This window comes from Ochotona princeps, chromosome 9 (assembly GCF_030435755.1).
Source record: "Ochotona princeps isolate mOchPri1 chromosome 9, mOchPri1.hap1, whole genome shotgun sequence".
Classification (NCBI taxonomy): domain Eukaryota; kingdom Metazoa; phylum Chordata; class Mammalia; order Lagomorpha; family Ochotonidae; genus Ochotona; species Ochotona princeps.
Window position 1 is genome coordinate 37,763,223 of NC_080840.1, and position 21,146 is coordinate 37,784,368.

Here is a 21,146-nt window from a genome sequence, read left to right on the forward strand (position 1 = left end):
CCTCCAGCAACGGCCTCCCACCAGAACACACAGGCATGAACCCCAGCTATCTTGAGCGGTTCTCCATGTTTCCTGCTGGAGCCCAAGCCACTGCGTACCCACCCGCTGTTACTACAACTCCTGAGACAAGCCGGGCAGCTTCAAGTCACAACTTCTCTGCCATGCAGGCTGGAAGAATGCAGCAGATCACCTCGAAAGCACATCCAACATGCGGCATACCAGTCGGGCATCTCCTCAGCTAAGGACAAGAGGAACCCAGGCTTCCCTGCCTGACTGCACAAAGTCACTTTTTTTTTCTCTTTAAATTTTTTTAAATTGGAAAGTCAGATGTAAAGGGAGGAGGAAAGATATAGAGAAAAACCTTCCAACCACTGGTTCGCTCCCCAAGTGGCCGCAACGGCCTCACCTGAGCTAAGCTGATCTGAAGTCAGGAGCCCACTGTCTCCTTCGGGTCTCCCACGGTGGTCACAGGATTCCAAGGCTTTGAGCCATTCTCAACTGCCTTCCCAGGCCACAAGCAGGGAATTTCAAGGAGAGTGGAGCAATTGGGACATGAACTGATGCCCACATGGGATCTGGGCGCATGCAAGGCGAGGACTCCATCCACTAAGCTACCGAGCCAGGCCGACAAAGTCACTTCTACACAAAACAGCACTTCCATGATTCTCCACTATAGGCTAAGGAATGAAAGACAAGAGTAAACAACTTTTCATCAAAGCATTACTTTAATCTACTGAATATATAAAGTACTATTTTAAAACACTAGTGATAGAGGTTGGTGTTGTGGCACAATGACTTGAGCTCTGCTTATGACTCAACCCCAGCATCATATCTTGTAACACTGGTTGAGTCCCTGCTGCTCCACTTCCAATCCCTGTTAGTGTGTCTGGGGAAAGCAGAGGACACTGACCCAAGTGCTTAAGCCTCTGCTACCCACATGGGAGATCTGGTTAGAGCCCCAGGATTCCGGCTTTGATCTGAATCAGTCCCCAGCAGGCAAAGCCATTTGGAAAGTTCACCAGCAGACATAAGATCACTTTCTCTGTCTTCCCCCTTGTCTGTCACTCTGCCTTTCAAATAAATAAAATAAGTTAAAAACAACAACAAAAAAAAAACTTAATGGGCCCAGCACAGTAACCTAGTGGCTAAAATTCTCGCCTTACATGTGCCGGGATCCCATGTGGGAGCTGGTTCATGTCGCAGAGGCCCCACTTCCTATCCAGCTCCCTGGTTGTGGCCCAGGAAAGCAGTGTAGGATGGCCCAAAGCCTTGGCACCCTTCATCCATATGAGAGATCTGGAAGAGCTTCTGGCTCCTGGCTTCAGATCAACTCAGCTCTGGCCGTTGTCACCGCTTGAGGAGTGAATGAGTGGATGGAAGATCTTTGTCTTTGTCTCTCCTCCTCTCCATATGTCTAACATCCAATAAAAATAAATAAATCTTTAAAAAAAACTAGTAATGACATTTTCTACACATTAGGCTATTTATAACAGAAAAATATCAATGGCTCATAATTTTGAAGAAATCAGTTTTCCTAAACCTGTAGAAAGATGCTTCTACCTACTGAAATTCACATGCAGAGAACAGCTGCTATAAAAATTATATAAGGGCCCGGCACAGTGGCCTAGCAGCTAAAGTCCTCACCTTGAATGCGCCGGGATCCCATATGGGCGTCGATTCTAATCCTGGCAGCCCCACTTCCCATCTAGCATCCTGCTTTGTGGCCTTGGAAAGCAGTGGAGGATGGTCCAAAGCCTTGGGACCCTGCACCCGTGTGGGAGACTCAGAAGAGGCTCCTGGCTCCTGGCTTTGGATTGGCGCAGCACTGGCCATTGCAGTCACTTGGGGAGTGAATCATCAGACTGAAGATCTTCCTGTCTCTCCTCCTTTCTGCATATTTGACTTTGCAATAAAAATAAATAAATCTTTACAAAAAATGATATAATTATTGACAGAAACAACTAACCTCTTGTTCCCCAATGGTCTGTTTTTCTAGTGTGAGATCCAATTTCTCAATAATCTTCAAAACAGACTTTATAAATTCATCATAGAGTAAACGATTCAGTCTTTGAAGGGAAGAAGTCACAGAAAAAAATGTTTCATCTGGTAAAACACAATCCTTCAAAAAAGAGAAAAGGACTTGTAAGTGTTGTACAAACAAAATACAAGTATGTCAAAAACATTAAGGATACATATGAGATAGCTGGCAGACACTGGCACAGGGGTGCTAAACTGTAAGCCAAACTGCAGAACCACCTGGAGAGTGCATGATCTGGGAGTGGGCCCCCAGTAGGAAACAGTGGGCACTTCCCTTTTGGGCTGCCATTCCATCTGGTGAGCACAAGAACCAAGACTGGGGCAGGCATGGCTAGCTAGACAGTGGCACCTGTCAGCAGGTGTGTGGGTTGGATGGTGGACTGGTTGGGTTGAACTAGGCTTCAACACCCATTGACATGTATGAGAATTGAATGGGATGTAGGACAGACTGGACCAGTCTACTGTACACACTGGCAAGCATAGTAACCAGGGCAGGGAGCGGGCCTGGTGGGGATTACTGCAGGTCACTCCTACTAGACTGTAGCTTCCACTGGTTTGCGTGTGGGCCAAGTGTTTGGTGGGCAGGATTGGGATGGGCTCCAATACCCATTGGTTTGTGTAGAAGATGGGGCTGGAGGGAGAACTGATCCAGCAATTGCAACCACCAGCATATGCATAGGCTGACTGGGGCAACAGTCTGTGCCGGGCCCTATACTGGCAAGCACACCCAGGAATCTAGTCTAGGATCACTTCAGATGGAATTTCTTTGGGGTTCCTCCCAATCGAACTGCTTGATTCAGAAGCCCAACCATGAAGAGAACTGCAAGTTTCATGGTCTGACTGTAGAGCCTCCTCAGTGGCTCCAACAGAGCAGTGGACAGCATACACAAGTGCACGTGGAGGATATGGCAGTACATTGGAGTCTACATAGGACACCCGGTACCACAACAGAAGCCAGAATAAATGGATCAACTACCAAGCCAAGTGTTGGCAGTGAACATCTGGGCAAGTGGAAATGCTAAGTGGACTATGTCAGCCAGTGGATTCTGAAGAGATTTCATTGTGCTTGGAATGGCGAGACTAGCAGCAATTTCGAACCTTTCAACTACTGAAACCACTTAAGCAGTGCGCTTGGAGCATGTCCCATGTCGGGGACCCTGGGATGGTTGGGAGGGTGGGTGTGGCTTCTGCCTTTGTCTCTCCCCTTCCCCGAGATACAGGAAGGAAAAAAGAAAATGTGGAAACAATGGTCTTACCCACTTCCCTGTAGCCCTTGACCCTCTGCACCATAATCAACAATGTAAAGATCATCAAAAAAAAAGATTCATACGAGAGGTGTGCATGTACATTTAGGTGGTATGCAAACAGTGATTTGCAAACTACAGCGAATAAGCCTTTTTCATGCTGCAAAATTCATAATCCATTCACCTTCTTAAATCATAACAGTATCATTTCAGTCAAAGAGACTTGGCCAGCCTTGTGACAAATAAACTTACACTTAGCAGTGAGTAAGAAGACTTGGGTCTAATTCTTGCCAAAGTCCCCTCTTCCTCCATTTCATCTGTGCATGCACACACATACAGCATATATGTATAACACATGGAATGCATTTTCTAAGTTTATGTACATACATATGTGTGCATACACATACTTATATACGCATACGAAGCGTATGCATCCGTATATATATGAATGGACATATATTCATCTTCAGGATAGATTTAAAATTATAATTTGTCACTACTTCAAAAGTGAAGCTATTCAGCCATTCCAAAATTACAGTCCAGTTTTTCTGGCTATATTCAAACATTCTTAGGGGACTTAAGCTCAAAACGTAAGGATATTTAACATCATATAAAAGAGAACATTTTGGATAAAATTACTGTCACTTGCTAAAATTAAAAGTTAAATACCTAAGGATTGTCACAAAGTAACAATTACCTACTGACAAAATTTGCTTGTTCTAAGCTATTAATGCTTCCACAATGTATCAGTTAAAGTACTAGCCACAGGGATAAGCTTTTGGCCATTGGTTGGAACACCTCATACTGCATATCAAGTCCCAGCGCCACCCCCAACCTGCTTCCTCCTGTGTGCAGCTGAGGAAGCAGTGGCTCAAGTGGTCCCTGTCACCTGCCTGGCAGACACGGATTGATAACTCCCAGCTTTGGTGACACAAGGGCAAACACACACACTGAGAACAGCTGGACAATGAAGCAGCAGATGGGAGCTCCTGCTCTCTCAGTAGGACAGAATATCAAAAATTGCAAATAAATACTAGGCACTACCTGTCTAAAGCACACGGTAAAAAACATCTGCTAGAAACTTAGAACTCAGCTACATTAATTAATCTTTTCTTTTTAGGTTAGATTTAGAGAGGCAAGGAGAAATCTCTTCTGTTTGCTGGTTCATTCCCCAGTTGACCACAACAGCTGGAGGCAGACCAGGCCGAGGCCAGGAGTCAGGAGCTGCATCTGCGTCTCCCACATTGGTAGCAAGGCTCAACTAAGCACCCTCTACTGCTTTTCCTAGGTCCTCAGAAGGAACTGGGTCAGAAGTGGGGCAGTCCAGACACAAGCAGGCAGCTGGGTGAGAAGCGGAACAGCTGGGACACGAACTGGAGCCCATATGGGATCCTGGGATAAAAGGCAAGGATTTAGCCTTAGGCTATCACACCAAGCCCAAATAAACAAGTCTTAAAAAAAAAAAAAAGTTGTGCCTGGCAGTGTAGCTTAGTGGCTATATCCTTGCCTTGTTCCCTGCTTGAGGCTTGGGAAAGCAGTAAGGATGGCCCAAAGTCTTGGGACCCTGCACCCATGTGGGAGACCTGGAAGAAGCTTCTGGTTCCTGGCTTCAGATCAGCTCAGCTCCAGCCACTGCGGCTACTTGAGGAGTGAACCAATGGATGGAAGATCTTTCTCTCTGTCTCTCCTTCTCTTTGTAAGTCTGCCTTTCTAAAAAAAAAAAAAAAAAAAAAAAAAAAGTTTTTAAAAAAAGTTAATCTTCCTCTCATTTTCAACTGTCATGAATTAATAAACTGTCACTTATTAAATCAACTGTCCTGATTCATACTGCTGTAATATTTTTTATTACTTGAAGTACATTTACTTAGAAGTTAATAAAATACAATTCTGAAATAAACAAGAATTAGAGCTAAAATTATGAAGACTAATAATGAGAGAAGCCAATGTACTTTCACGGTTTTCAAACTGTAGGTATTACCATCATCTGGTCGCAGCTCAGGAGGCTTCTAAAGAGATCCACATAGTCTTGGCACGTGGGCATCCTCCACTTGCCAGTTCTAACTTCCCCCGAGGCACGATGTTCTTCGGATTCAGGCCCTAAGCCCTGGCCAGGAAGACAACACACCAGCTTTGATCAAGCAGTTCACAGAAGCAGCACAGTCACAACTAGCCCGTTTTTCCAAATCTTCTATGCTAAGTAGCCACCTGCAGACTACACAACCAGACCAAGAAAGACATCACGTGGGGAAAGCAACGCAGAAAGGAAATGGAGAGAGAGGAGGACTCTTCTGCCATTCTAAAATTGAAATATACTGCCACGTATTTCAACAGAACACCCACTGAATGCACAACACATTATGTATTCCATAGCTCAGTCTCATTTCATCGTATTTCCTATAACCTCTAGCAACTAGGTCATGCTTCCCAGAAAATCATAATATCCTTGTGTATTCATACCAGTACACATTAAGGAATGCCAAGGTGAGATGAGCCGTACCAGATGTGGTTGCAGCACCCAAACAGCACATGTGAATACCGGGGGGGAGGAGGCAAAGCCGACAGTGGAATGTGGGCTCCCCTTGTTGGACAACTACTTCCATTGGAAAGCATGAGTCGGGATGGGGGACGATCAGACTAGGCAGAAATATAACATCTGTGGGCCTCATGTGAGCTAGATAAGGGAAGGTCCATGGTGGGCTGACTGTTCTGACTGGTGTAAGCAAAAATTAAGAGTGGGTGAGGGTTGGTTGGGCTTAGCCACAGCATCAGTTGGCAGAGGCTGGCACTGGGAGCTAATTCTGTCAAGTCAAATGCCAGAACCACCTGGAGAGTGCATAATCTGGGAGTGGCCTACTAGGGAGATTGTGGGCACTTCCCTCGGGAGTTACCACTCTCACTGGACAGCACAAAAACCAGGATTGGGGCAGGGGTGGCTAGACAGAAAGGCACCAGCCAGTAAGTGTGTGGGCTGGATAGTAGGTTAGTTGGGTTGAACTAGGCTTCAATGCCCATTGACATGTACGAGAGCTAAATGGGATGTGGGACAGACTGGACAAGCCTGCAGTACATACTAGCAAGCATGGGAACCAGGGTAGGGGGCAGAACTGGTGGGGGTTATGGGGAGTCGCCCCAACTAGGCTGCAGCTCCCACTGGTTTGCGTGAGGACCGAGTATGAAGTGGGTAGGACTGAGCTGGTTCACGAGGAAGACGCGGCTGGAAACAGAATGGACCCAGCAATTGCAACGACCAGCATGTGCATAAGCTGATTGGTGTGAAGGACGGTGTTGGACCCTGTACTAGCAAACTCACGCAAGAATGAGGTCTGGGATCATCTCAGATGAAGTTTCTTTGGAGATCCCTCCAACTTAACTGCTGATCTCAGAACCTCAACCATGAAGAGACTATGTCAGCCAGTGGACTCTGAATAGGTTTCATTGCGATTAGAACAGAAAGATTGGCAGCAACTCAGAACTGTTGGAACTACCAAAACTGCTTGAGCAGGCCCCTCGGAGCGCACCTCACGTTGGGGATCTGGGATGGGTGGGAGGTTGGGTAGGGCTTTTCCCTTTGTTTCTCCCCTGACCCCAGATACAGGGAAAAAATGATAATATTAGTGTGGAAACAATGGTATTACCCACTTTCACCCTGTAGCCCTTGACCCTTTGTACCCTAATCAACTAAGTAAGATTATTTAAAAAAAAAAAAAGACAGAGCTGAGAGAGTTGTTACCTCACATAATAAGTAACACGGGAATATAAAAGATCTCTAAGCACACTAGCTTTAAAATGTAAAAGTAATAAGTGCTTGTTTATATACCTTAAGAAAAACAAGAAAATAATACCTTAAAAAATATCCTTGTGTATTGTCCCAGGGTCTAGGATAGGACATGTTCTTTTTTTTTTAGAAAGGGATAAAACAATAAAGCAATGCTTGAAGATGTTCCCAACCTTTAGAGATCTGTATTCACCTGACACACATAGGGGCCTCACATCCCACACATCAGATGTGACTAGAAAGGCATGCTGAAATCGCAGTGACACTTCTGTCATCGACACTTACTTTTGAAGCTTCAGACTCAGAACTGACTTACCTTTTGCAGTACCACTGGCTTAGAACATATTCTGATTAAACCTTGATGCACTGCAGGGGAGGGGATTGGAGAAAAGTGGAGGAAACACTGTTAACAATACAACCAACCAATCAATGGAAATGATCATCATTGGTTTCTGGAACAACAACATAACTTGACCTCTCAAAGTCTAAGTTTGTTAATATCTTTAGTTTTAATTTTTGAATTATAAAAACTCAAGAGCAAAAGGATAAAAAAAAGATGATATTACATCTTCAAAATTTCAGAAGTCTTTCAAAAGGGATACAACACAGTCTGGCAACCAGGCATTGCTTACCCATATCAATTCACATATTTCGTATCTATCAGCCACCATGATAAAATCAAGAACAAACTGCAAACTTACCCACGGTACTAACACAATTCTGGAGGACAGGTCCTTTCTCGACCAAAACTAGGAAAAGCCTCACGATGGCTTTGCAACACACCGACTGCATTTTCGGACTGTACTGTGGGAAGCTGTCTATCTGCACGACCAGCAGATGCTCCAGAACTGGAGTGTATGCCTCAGGAACCTGCCAGAAGCAGAGAGCAGACCAACAGGTGCAGGGGGAAATGAACCAACAGGGGAGCAACACAAACAACAGCACTCCATCAACTGGACTTCACACCTGCTAGGTCAGTGAAAAATCTGGCTTGCTATCTACTCTGCAAAGCTTGACATTTATTACTATAACAATCTACACTAAAAAAAAAAACAGTTATTGAATGACAATTCAGGTACAACTCTATCTTAAGAGGCAATTCTAATAGTTTGGGAGCGTGCAAAGAGCTATGGATTAAAAAAACAGGGGGCTGGCTCAGTAGCCTAGCAGCTAAAGTCCTCGCCTTGCATGCGCTGGGATCCCATATGGGCACCAGTTCTAATTGTTTGTTTTTTTTTAAGAAAGATTTATTCATTTTTATTACAAAGTCAGATATACAAAGAGGAGACATAGAGAGGAAGATCTTTCGTCCGATGATTCACTCCCCAAGTGACTGCAATGGCCAGTGCTGCGCCGATCCGAAGCCGGGAACCAGGAACCTCTTCCAGGTCTCCCACGCGGGTGCAGGGTCCCAAGGCCATCCTCGACTGCTTTCCCAGGCCACAAGCAGGGAGCTGCATGGGAAATGGAGCTGCCGGGATTAGAACCAGCGCCCATATGGGATCCCGGGGCGTTCAAGACGAGGGACTTTAGCTGCTAGGCCACACTGCTGGGCCCAAGGGCACCAGTTCTAATCCCAGCATCCCCACTTCCCATCCAGTTCCTTGCTTATGGCCTAGGAAAGCAGTCAAGGACGGTCCACAGCCTTGGAACCCTGCACCCACAGGGTAGACCAGAAGAAGCTCCTGGCTCCTGGTTTCAGATGGACTCAGCTCTGGCTGTTGCTGCTACTTAGAAAGTGGATGGAAGATCTTCTTTGTCTCTCCTCTCTGTACATCTGCCTTTCCAATAAATCTTAAAAAAAAAATCAAGTTTCGGGCCCAGCACCTTGGCCTAGCAGCTAACGTCCTCGTTGTGAATGCGCCAGGATCCCATATGGGTGCCGTTTCTAATTTCAGAAGCCCCACTTCCCATCCAGTTCCCCTTTTGTGGACTGGGAAAGCAGTCAAGGACGGCCCAAAGCCTTGGGACCCTACACCTGTGTGGGAGATCCAGAAGAGGATCTGGGCTCCTGGCTTCAGATTGGAGCAACATTGGCTGTTGCAGTCACTTGGGTAGTGAATCATAGGACGGAAGATATTTCTCTCTGTCTCTCTTCCTGTCTTTATATATCTGACTTTGCAATAAAAATAAATCTTTTTAAAAAAATTAAGTTTCGTGACAACAATTCTGTCAGCACAAAAATATCAATTACAAGTATCATGATGAGCATGGCAGTGCCTGCACGAAATAGCAACACTTGAGCCCAGGCCATTATCTGAGGAACACAAGTAAATACTTAGGACTGCAGTCAGCTTAATCAAGCTCAACTTACCGTGTCGAGGTAAAGCAACACACTTGCAATGGACTGCAGGAAACTGGGCATCTGGTAAATGTGCTCTTCAGCAGTGTCCGTCTGCGTGAGGAACATCTGCTTACAGCGCTGAATGAGCTCAACGTACATGAAGTCCACATCCTTGGCATTGATGACCTTGCAGGGCTTTAGGAAAGGCAGAGCAGAAGGCTGTGTCAGCCACACTCAGGTCAAACTCACGATTTCCAAAGTGTCATGCTACATCCTGAGATTATTAGCAGGCTGAGAAGAAACACAGTATCTTTCAAAGATGTCTTTAATGATGACCTGTAATCAAATATTTATACAGAATCTGCACACTTTTTCATGGCTACCTCTGTTCTAGGTTTGATTTCAATGGAAGGTCTCGGATAAACAAGGCTAGTCACCTTCAGGGAGGGACTGGGAGCCAAAGCCACTGGGGTGCACACTGCCTGACAACACCACACACCAAGCACAGAGTAGGCACTGACGGACAGATGTGCAGGAAGACAGACAGGAAGCTATGTTCTCTGTGAGGCAGCCAACACAGAAACCCACCAGGAGGGAATGACCAGAGTTGTTCTCAATATGCTTAGGTAGATCGCTTTCTATTATAGGAACTTCCTTAAAACTCTGAGCAAAACCAACCACAGTTTTATTTTGTACATAAGCAGTAGCACGGCCCAGTGCGGGGAAAAAAAAATCCTGGTATTTCTGGTTTTCAGACTGAGGTTTGGATTTATGCGTTGGTTCTGTCAATTCTGTATGTCCTTCAACAAGTTACCTGTCCCTCAGCTGTAAATCAGAATAACATCTGGCTTACCAAAAAATTAGGAGGATTTGAGATAATACATATGCAGAATTCAAGTGCAGACACTAAAAAAAATATTAACTGTTATAGAAACAAGCAATAATACTTTCACAAGTGTAAGATGCAATAAATTATACTCCCTCAAACACTCCAGTAAAATAAAAAGATAAAATACAGTAATGAGCCATACACCAGCAAAAAGTCCATATCCACGAATAGCAATGGATAACTCCTTGTTGTTGGAATCCACATTTCGGATGATTTCATAGAACTGCTCCATGAAGTACTGCAGCGTGCTCTTATGCATCTCTGCATCTTTGGCCACCATTGAAGAAACCTGCAATTGCACAGCATTTACTTTTTAGAACAAAAGAATCATGCAAATATAAAGAAATGAGACTTGGCAAAATACATGATATGCTATTATATATATTCTATTGCTTTTACTCATAACACCTTTTACTTCAATTTGCTTAGCATTAGCCTTCATCAAGGTCAGAAAAGACACTTTCTTAGATAAGGCTGCATTTTAGGTGATGCATATTTTCCTATCATTTGTCCTACATTTGAAAGAGACTGAAAAAGATCAGAGAAATGCAGAGAACATCTGCACAAAAGCTCAGGCTTTGAAGTAGGGTTCCTGAATGAAGCAGAAAGCTCATCCGTCATCTTGAGGGTGACAGAGCTGTCAGGGCCAAGGGGCCAGTGAGCTCAGAGAACATTAACATATCATACCCAACACCCAGAAAGAGAGATGAGCTATCTCATCCTTGGAAAAAATCAGCCACAAACAATAAAGCATGTAATATAGTAGGCAAAGGGAAAAGTCCTTTGAGAAGCAGATAAAGCACACTGGGGATAGTCTTTTTAAACCAATGGTACTAGAACCAACAAAAACAGAAAAAAAAAAGAATTTTCAATTCTTATTTTACACTACACACAAAAACTGAGTAGACTACCTGTAAATGTTAAGACTAAAAAGTACAAAACTTCCTGAAGAAAACAAAGGAACAATTTGCAAACACAGGAAAGGTGAAGATTTCTCAAAGTAGACATAGGAAGGACCAGGCTGAAAATCAGTACGCAGGATCTCATCCACATTCCAAACCTCTGGAATAGGCCTTCAGTGTAGCAGTTAAAACGCCAGTGTTAAGACAACCACGTTGACACATCAGAGTCCTGGGTTTCATGATACCTGGCCCCGGCTCCTCACCCCAGTCTCTGGCCAACAGAGAACTATCAAGCAGCAACAGTAACTCAAGCAGCTGAGGTTCCTGCCACCCATGTGCAAGAGCTTGATTCTGTTCCAAGGTTCCAGGTTCAGTTCTACCTGAAGGCTGTTGTAGGCAACCTCTTCTTCTGTTTATCTACCTCTCAAATAAATACACTTTACAAAACAAAAAAAAATTAAGATTTATTTATGTTGGAAAGACAGATATCCAGAGAGAGATGGAAAAATCTTCCATTCACTCGTTTACTCCCCAAGTAGCTGCTACAGCAAGAGTTGGGCCAATCTAAAGCCAGGAGCCAGGAGCTTCTTCTGCGTCACCCACACAAGTGCAGGGTCCTAAGGCTTTGGGCCATCTCTACTGCTTTCCCAGACCACAAGCAGGAAGCTGGAGGGAAGGTGGAGTAGCCAGAATAGGAACTGGCACCCATATGGCATTCTGGGGTGCACAAGGTAAGGATTTAGCCACTAGCCCACCACGCTGGGCACCCAAAATATTTTTAATTTTAAACTTCTGCTTCTTGAAAGATACTATTAATAAAATGAAAAGGCAAGCCACAGAAGAAAACCTGCATCATTTTTAAAAAACATTTGTATCGGGCCCAGAGTGGTGGCCTAGCAGCTAAAGTCCTTGCCTTGAATGCGCCAGGATCCCATATGGGCGCCGGTTCTAACCCTGGCAGCCCCACTTCCCATCCAGCTCCCTGCTTGTGGCCTGGGAAGGCAATCAAGTACGGCCCAAAGCTTAGGGACCCTGCACCCACGTGGGAGACCTGGAAGAGGTTCCTGGTTCCTGGCTTTGGATCGGCGCAGCACCAGCCGTTGCAGTCACTTGGGGAGTGAATCATCAGATGGAAGATCTTCCTCTCTGTCTCTCCTCCTCTCTGTATATCTGACTTTGCAATGAAAATAAATAAATCTTTTTTAAAAACGTGCATATAGAGTATGTAGAAAACTCTTAAGACTTATTAAGAAAAAGACAAACAACCTAATTTTAAAATAAATGCTTAAATAAGCATTTCAGAAGCCAAATGCAATGTCAATAAATACAACAAAAAGGATCAACTTCAAGAGTAACACAGAAATTCAAATTCAAATCCAAATAGACTACAAATATAAACCATCCAAGTAGCTAAAACCAAACAGGCCACACTACGCGTTGACGGGGAGGTAGTATAGCTAGAACTCTTATGCTTTGTTGTGGGGAACACTAAGTCATAGAACCACGCAGGAAGAGTCCATCAGTTTCTTACAAAGTGTTAACGCAAACCTGACACATGACCAGCAATTTCACATCTAAGCTTCTACTCCAGAGAAATGTAAACATTTTGCTCCCCCAAAATACTTGTAGCTGTTTTATTGGTAACAGTTCAAAGTTGGAAATAACTAGGACCTAGGAACAAATGATAGTGTATCCAAACAGTGGAATACCACACAGCAATGCAATGAATGAAACTCTCACACACATCACAACAGGGTAAACCTTCAAGAATATCATCAAAGCAAAACAATCTGGCCATCAAAGAACATACACTGTAAGATCTGCATAAAACTCTACAAAAGACAACAGTACTAGCAACAGAAAGCACTGATTGCCTAGACACGGGGGTGGGGACAGAACACAGGAAGGGATTTCAGGTGACAATGGAAACATGCTACGTCTTGACACTCTTAGGTTTATCAACTCAAACTGAAAATTTAAAACATTGTGCTGTGGGTGGAGCAGTACCATGCTGTTGTAGGCTAATAGCCTAAGCCTCCTCCTGTGGCACTGAAATTCACATGGGCTCCAGTTCAGATATTGGCTGCTCCACTTTCAATCCAGCTCATCTCTGGCCATTGCAGCCATTTGGGAGGTAACCAGCACATAAAAAAATCTGTATCTCCTCTCTGTAACTCTGCCTTTCAAATAATAAATAAGTAAATAAAATAAAACTTGGGGCCAGTGTTGTGTTGGTTCACATTGATTGCTTCATTTCCAATTCAGCTCCCTGCTTATGACTTGCAAAAGCAGTAAGGATGCCCAAAGCCTCGGGACCCTGCACTCATGTGGGGAATCTGGAAGAAACTCCTGACTCCTGGCACTGGACTGGCTGAGCACCAGCCACTGAGGCCATCTGGGGAGTGAATCAGTGGATGGAAGATCAATCTCCCATTATCTCTGCAATTCTGTCTTTCAAGTAAAAAGGGAAATGCAAAATTCTGATTTGATGAGTTCATGTTAATCAAAAATTCAAGGAAAAACACTTTTTAAAGATTATATTCAGGCCTGGCGTAGCAGCCTAATGGCTGAAGTCATTGCCTTGCATGAGCTGGGTCATGTCCTGGCTGCTCCATTTCCCATCCAGCTCCCTGCTTGTGGCCTGAGAAAGCAGTTGGGGCCAGTCCAAAGCCTTGGAACCCTGCAACTGCATGGGAGACCCAGAGGAAGCTCCTGGCTTTGGATCGGCTCAGTTCTAGCTGTTGCGGCCACTGGAGAGTGAACCAGTGGATGGAATTTCTTCCTCTCTGTCTCTCCTTCTCTCCACATATCCGCCTTTCCAATAAAGTTTTTTTAAAATTTTTAAATCTTTAAACTTGCATATTTAATGGGATCAAAGACATTAAGCTGAAAAGGAGCGTCTATGAGGCACACTAGGAAAAAGATGTTATGCTTAATTTACCCAAGAATCACCCAAGAGAGGATAAGCCTAACCTGAAGGCTGAGCACTGTGGGGTAGCAGGAAGGCACCTGCATCAGTTCCTGGAAGTCAGCAGGAAGTCAAACCACGCACGTGGTTAGAAAACCCAAGATGCTGCTTTCTCCTCCCCCTTCCACAGGCCACGGCCACAGAGCCCAGCCCAATTCTCTCTATGCCACAGTTCACACAGGCTGCCAGGGAGCAGCCTGTGAATTCAACTTCCACTTACCTGCTTGTAGCAGTGTTACAAGCAAAACCTGTGCTGTGACTTCACAGCGTTTTCCATCACCGCCACCCTAACAAGACCAGTTCCTGAGTGTCCTATCCCAACGGCGGGAATTCCCAGGAGTCTCGGGAAGCCTGGGACATCCTTGGGATGTCCTTGAGACCAGGCTTGAACCACAGCCTCAGTACAGTCCCCCAAGAGAGTGAGCCACGTTTACAAACTCAGACACACACGCTACAACTGCTCCCTAGCCAGCTGGGAAACCCTGCTCCTGTGGCCATCTGACACACAGGCAACACCTCCTCCAAGGACAGCAGCCACTCACCTCCCTGGAGAAGGGCTCCCTCCACCATCTTCACTCCACTCGGCCATCTTCCTCCACCTACCCTGAGAGTCTGAGCAAGTCAGCCCTCCTCCTAGCTCTTTCAGCCCACAGTCACTCCTGTGGCTGAGAAGAAAGTTTTCTGCTTTACATACTACAAAAATTAATGAGGATTAAACAGAAAGAAAGAGGGAGGAGGGAGCAGGAAGCAAGGTTTTACAGTATAAAAAAGAAAAGCTAATGCTCCACTCTAACATTTATTTTTAGAACATGCAAGCACAAGATTTAAAGATCACTTTTGGGTGTGGAGAAATGATTTTTTCAACAAAAACTGAATTAGTTATACCTGATTCAGAAAGGATTCCAGGGCTGAATGTGCAGTTTTCTTCAACTCGACATTTGTATGGCTACACCACTTGGACAGCACTTCAAATAAAAGACTGTAGTTGTCCAGGAGGCAGGTGCTAAACTGAGAGGCATGCAGGGTGAGGAGGCGCAGGCCAGCTGCAATGGCAAAAACCCTCACGTGTGAGACAGGACAACACCGGGCGGCACAGAAAATAAAGACAAGCTGCAGGCAGACTGGCAGGGTCCAACCCTTCGGGAAGATTATGCCTGACTACAGGATGACAACCCAGGGGTTCCACTGGTGCTCTACTTCTGCCAGCCCCAAATGAAATCAGCAGGCCCTAATATGGCCGATGAAACCCAAAACAAGGGCCAGGAAAAGGATCAGGATTTATTTGGGCAAAGTCAAAAACAGTCTGGAGGGCCCAGCGGCGTGGCCTAGAGGCTAAAGTCCTCACCTTGAATGCCCCAGGATCCCATATGGGCGCTGGTTCTAATCCCGGCAGCTCCACTTCCCATCCAGCTCCCTGCTTGTGGCCTGGGAAGGCAGTTGAGGACGGACCAAAGCTTTGGGACCCTGCACCCGCGTGGGAGACCCGGAAGAGGTTCCAGGTTCCTGGCTTTGGATCGGCGCAGCATCAGCCCGTTGCACTCACCTGGGGAGTGGATCATCGGACGGAAGATCTTCCTCTCTGTCTCTCCTCCTCTCTGTATATCTGACTTTGTAATAAAATAAATAAATCTTAAAAAAAAAAAAAAAAAAAAAAACAGTCTGGACCAACTCAAGGATGCCTTAATAAAAGTCATGTAACCCAAGTGTGACTATCTGACCCAGAGCTTGTGTGCTAAAAAGTCCCCCAAAGTCCTATAAATAAATATGTAAAACACCACTGATAGTTTAATTAGTTCCATTCATAGCTTAGAAGCAAAAGCTTATCCAAGACATTAAGTTAGTGATCTGAAACATCATATCTTATTAAACATAGACTCTTACCTAAGGGTACAGCGTATCTCTTCATATCAACCTAGTTCAGAAAAGAATTCAACATCAGTGTTTATAAATCACAAGTCTCAGGTGTCAGAGAGTGAGGGTGATATATGACTCCTACCTGGGGACGGATTGCCTTTAGTGTAAAATCAAAAATCTCCCTTGACATCTGGGGATCTAGAGAAATGACAAGCAGACAACTCTGTCACAGATCACCGTACCAATCTCACCCAAACACCATGCCAACACTGCACAAATGTCAGCTTTCCTGCAGACAGCCCAACACCTGCATCAACCCACACAGTCCCCTGTAGACCCTCCTAGAGCCAGGGAGCCCAAGTGATTAACCGCTACAGTGACAACTGCAGAAAATAAAAAAACACACACCATAACAAACAGACCCATTTAAATTCCAACTCGTCATTCACAAACTCTGGCCAATAACCTTTTAGGGCCTCATTTTGTTCACTTGTGAAAAGAACAGTGCCATCTCTTCTTTCAGGCTTAATGTGCTAACCACTTTCCGGTCAAATGTGCTTTTTTTTTTCTCCCAGTACACCCAGGCATCTGTTCAACACTTAGTAAACGCCAAATTATTACGGGAATTACAACTACGAGTAAAATATCACCCGAGAGGTCTACCATCCTTTGGCTCACTCCCCAAATGGCCACAATGACCAAAACTGAGTCGATCCAAAGTCAGGAGGCAGGAGATTCTTCCAGAGCTCCCATGTGGGTACAGGTCCCACGGACTTGGGTCATTCTCTGTGCTCTCCCAGGCCACAAATAGGAACCTGGGTGGGAAGCAGAGCAGCCAGGACTTGAACTGATGCCCATATGAGATGCTGGCACCATAGGCAGAGGATTAGCTTGCTATGCCATTACACCAGCCCCCAAAGCAGGCTCTTCCGTGCCTGTTAGAAGGGCTGAGAAGACAGTATTGGCCTGTGTACTGCCTCCCACCAGATTATTCACTGCAGCAGTACACAAGCCAATACTGGCTTCTCAGCCCTTCCAACAGGGATGTACAAACAGAGGCTCCCGACTATGTTTTGACTGCAAGGACTATGATACAGGAAGACAGAGCTTGAGAGGTGAGAGAAACACAGACATGTGTGCAGGACAGGCTCTGCAGAGGCATAGAAGAGCCTGCTTTGGAATCCAAGAGACTTCTGCAGCTGTGAGTCCCGGAGACAGGACTGAAAGAACAGGTTAAAATAAGTGTCTACACCTTTTATTTTTTTTTAAAGACTTATTTACTTTTTATTACAAAGTCAGATATACAGAGAGGAGGAGAGACAGAGAGGAAGATCTTCCATCCGATGATTCACTCCCCAAGTGACTGCAATGGCTGGTGCTGCGCCGATCCAAAGCTAGGAACCTGGAACCTCTTCCGGGTCTCCCACGCGGGTGCAGGGTCCCAAAGCTTTGGGCAGTCCTTGACTGCTTTCCCAGGACACAAGCAGGGAGCTGGATGGGAAATGGAGCTGCCGGGATTAGAACCGGCGCCCATATGGGATCCTGGGGCATTCAAGGCGAGGACTTTAGCCTCTAGGCCACACCGCCAGGCCCAAGTGTCTACATCTTAAGAATGCCAAAACACTAATAAAAAAATTTTAAATTCTAAATAAATGGAGACATGTATTCATAGATTCAAAAAGTTAACATAGTAACAATGACAATTCTGCCCTAAATTAAGACACAAATTTAATGCAATACCGATCCAAAGTGCAACAAGTTTTTTTCTGTAGACACCAACAAACTTCTTCCAAATTTCAGAACAGAGGGGCAACTTATGTGGCACAGCAAGTTAAATTGCTGTTTGAAATACTTGAACCCCATATCAGAGTATCCACTGCTATGTTATTCTGTCACAGACACCATCAAGACACTGAGCAAATTCATTACAGAGTTCTCTGCGACCCTAGCTTCAGGTATGCCTAGCTCTGGCTGTTGCACCCAATTGGGGAGTGAACCAGAGGAGAGAAGACCTCTCTTCCCTTATTTCCTCTCCCTCTCTCTCTGTAACTCTCCCTTTCAAACAAATAAACAAATCTTTACATAACAAAAACAAAACCCTGAAAAGTTAACAGGCATTTCTTGTTAGACTGAAGTTTCTGAAAAGAGAAAAAAAGCACTTAAAGCAAACAGCACCTTCTTCCATGGACTTGGTGAAGTTACTCAGAAGGGACGACAGCCCCTTCAGACAGCCAGCCAGAACGGGGAATTTGGGTTCTCTTACTGCTGATGTCATCTAAAAGCAATATTTTCAGAATATAACATTAAGAAAAAGAAAAATAGAACCAAGTCTTCAAAGACAGAATATCAGCAAGCTCATCATACCTGGGTCTTGAGTTCACCCAGAAAGGCCCGGAACAGGTTTTCTGAGTTATTTATCATCTCACTGGGATGGACTTCACCTAATACTCCAAGAAGCTCGTAGATTTTTTCTAAAACTGAAGAATAAATTTCAGAAAAATGAGCACTAAAACTTAAGTAAGTTAAAGCAACAAAACATATCCATAAGAAAATAAGAAAACATCTAGTTCAAAAGCAAATGCACAGTAAGAACAACAAGTATCTAGTTCTGCCCAGTGGAATCTCTCCAGATTGTTCACTCCAAGCTCTCAGCATAAACATGTTGTGAGTTGACACATGTTGTGAGTTTTCCATGTAATCATTTTGCAACGAGTTCATGTTTTTGTAAACAAAAGGCTTTGTACTTTTTTGTATTCATTTTGTTGCATTTTCAGCAGGAAAAACCCATCCAGGAAACACAAAGATTTTGGCAGAGGAAATGGTACACTAATAAGTTGTTGAAATAGCGGGAAAAAAATAAAAACCAACTTAAATCCATCTCACCTGTATCGGGTATTCTTGTTTTCAATGCAAGTTCTCCATAGAATTTGTTAAATAATTCTCCAACTCTAAATTCATCCATGAGGCTAGAGCTTCTCAAAGTCTGAAGTAACTGAAAGAATACAAAACTTGCATTTTCTAGCAGAGGAAATAAAGGCGTCCCCATCTCATCCTCTGTTGTAGAACAGAGCCAGTTTTCTGAATCCTATGTCTCCAGGAGATGAGCACTCAGCTTCCCCAGCCGCCTCTCCCTCTGGGTGACTGGGAGACACAGGTCAAGGTAGGTGGTGGACAAGTGGAGATGGTCTTTGCCCACTGCCCCCAAGACATCTGTAACATTACTAGACCCATCCCCTACAGGCACTCAAGAGCAAGGACCAGCCAGGCTCAGAGGAATGCTGAAACAGCGACACACCAGAGAGATGCCTGATGGCCATTTAAAGGCAATATACAGGTTCACTCCCACTGCCAAGATCTTGGGGTTGGGGGCGACTCAGACTATAATGAGAAGATCTTATGGCAATTCCTCACAGAATAAGGTTGCCCCAAAGGTGGCTCAGGCAAGAGCCATAAAGTCCTTATTTTTCCTTAATTCTCTTCACAATCCGGTTTTTTTTTTTTTTTTTTTTTTTTTTTGCTACACAGAAAAGGTATTTATTGTCAGGGGATGGTTTGAAAATACAGATGTTATCCATATACCCACACAACTTAACTTTTATCCTCCCCCAAACTGTAACGCAAACTCTAAAGTTCCACTCTGTAAGTTACATGTTACATGTTTAAAATACATACCTACAAACATAAAATTACCTTAATGAGAAGGTCCAGGGCTGGAATTCTACATTTAGCTGCTCTGTCTTTTGTATAGACACTGGTACAAAAATTCTAGGTTTCAAAAGGAGACACAGTAAGATAAAAGACTCAATGATAGCTAAAAGTACATCTCAGAGGGCCAATTCCAACATATAACATAATAATATGTAATACTTGACTACTTATAGTATTACAGTATATAAATGCAGATACTAAAAAATATTATAGCATCATTGTGGCAGAGCAGGTAAAGCTGCCATCTGTGATGCTGGCATCCCATATGGGCTCTGGCTCAATCCGAGCTGCTCCACTTCCTATCTCAGCTCCCTGCTAATGGCCTGAGAAAGCAGTAGAATACAGCCCAAGTGTATGGACCCCTGCTACCCACATGGGAGACCTGGATGAAGTTCCAGGCTCTAGGCTTTGGTCCGGCCCAGTGCTGGTCATTTTGGCTATTTGTGGAGTAAATCAACAGATCCAAGATCTTTCTCTGTCTCTCCCTCTCTCTCTGTAACCCTGCTTTCCAAATAAACAAATCTTAAGTGGAAAAAAAATATTAATGAAATCGTTGGTACAGACATGCAGTGGAAATCATATAGAAAATCACCATAAGACACAAAGGAACGGGCCTGGTGCCGTGGCCCAGCAGCTAAAGTCCTCGCCTTGAACGCACCAGGATCCCTTACGGGTGCCGGTTCTAATCCCAGCAGCCCTGCTTCCCATCCAGCTCCCTGCTTGTGGCCTGGGAAGGCAGTCAAGGACAGCCCAAAGCCTTGGGAACCTGCACCCGTGTGGCAGACCTGCAAGACGATCTGAGTTCCTGGCACGACAAAAACCAATGACTCCTCTTTACATCTTTACACACTTCCCATGGTATATAATAGGACAAAGAAACGAATTAATCAAATGATAGCTACAGAGAGTTAGAAATAGCTGGGCCTCTATAAGAACAGGTACAGTATCATGAAAGGACAAGGTCCTGGCTGGCCTCATGCCTGGCGTGTCTTCACTCATTTCTTCATCTCATTTGCAAAGTGGAGAACAAGAAGGAAGAACCATGACAGAATTTTGGTAAAAACAAGACCAACTATATATCAAAGAAGTTGCATATGTGAAAAAAAATTGTATTAGCTACCTCTGAGAAAACTTTAAAAAAATATATTAATATTCCAATCAAGAGAGAAATCAAAAAGGAAAAAAATTGTAGGCAAACAATCATGAGAAGCATTTTGGTCGTTGTGATGTGGTGGGTGAGCCTGTGATGCCCACAGCCCCCACACTGGCTCCTCTGCTTCTGGTCCAGCTCCCTACTCCTGCACCTGAGAAAGCAGCAAGAGATGCCCCAAGACTTGGGATCCTGCCACCCACAGGGAACACCCAGATAGGATTTGGGACTACCTGGCTTTAGCCTGGCCTAACCCCAGCATTTGTGGGCATTTGGGGAGTGATCCAGCAGACGGAGGATTTGTCTCTCTCTCAAGCTACCTTTCAAATCAATCG

The 21,146-nt window shown here is 44.5% G+C and overlaps 1 protein-coding gene across 1 annotated transcript in view; it reads right to left on the reverse strand.

The window, feature by feature from the left end:
- The window catches only part of PRKDC (protein kinase, DNA-activated, catalytic subunit), a 147,547-nt gene that overhangs the window by 122,769 nt on the left and 3,632 nt on the right, over positions 1 to 21,146 (reverse strand). The window contains exons 4-16 of the mRNA XM_058668618.1: positions 19,644 to 19,718; positions 18,837 to 18,945; positions 18,318 to 18,430; positions 18,129 to 18,228; positions 16,096 to 16,151; positions 15,981 to 16,011; positions 14,985 to 15,142; positions 10,372 to 10,518; positions 9,371 to 9,535; positions 7,758 to 7,926; positions 7,373 to 7,422; positions 5,260 to 5,385; positions 1,967 to 2,119 (exon numbers count right to left, since the gene is read on the reverse strand). Of these exons, the coding sequence (XP_058524601.1) occupies positions 1,967 to 2,119; positions 5,260 to 5,385; positions 7,373 to 7,422; positions 7,758 to 7,926; positions 9,371 to 9,535; positions 10,372 to 10,518; positions 14,985 to 15,142; positions 15,981 to 16,011; positions 16,096 to 16,151; positions 18,129 to 18,228; positions 18,318 to 18,430; positions 18,837 to 18,945; positions 19,644 to 19,718 (1,452 nt within the window). The remainder of the gene's footprint in view (positions 1 to 1,966; positions 2,120 to 5,259; positions 5,386 to 7,372; positions 7,423 to 7,757; positions 7,927 to 9,370; positions 9,536 to 10,371; positions 10,519 to 14,984; positions 15,143 to 15,980; positions 16,012 to 16,095; positions 16,152 to 18,128; positions 18,229 to 18,317; positions 18,431 to 18,836; positions 18,946 to 19,643; positions 19,719 to 21,146) is intronic.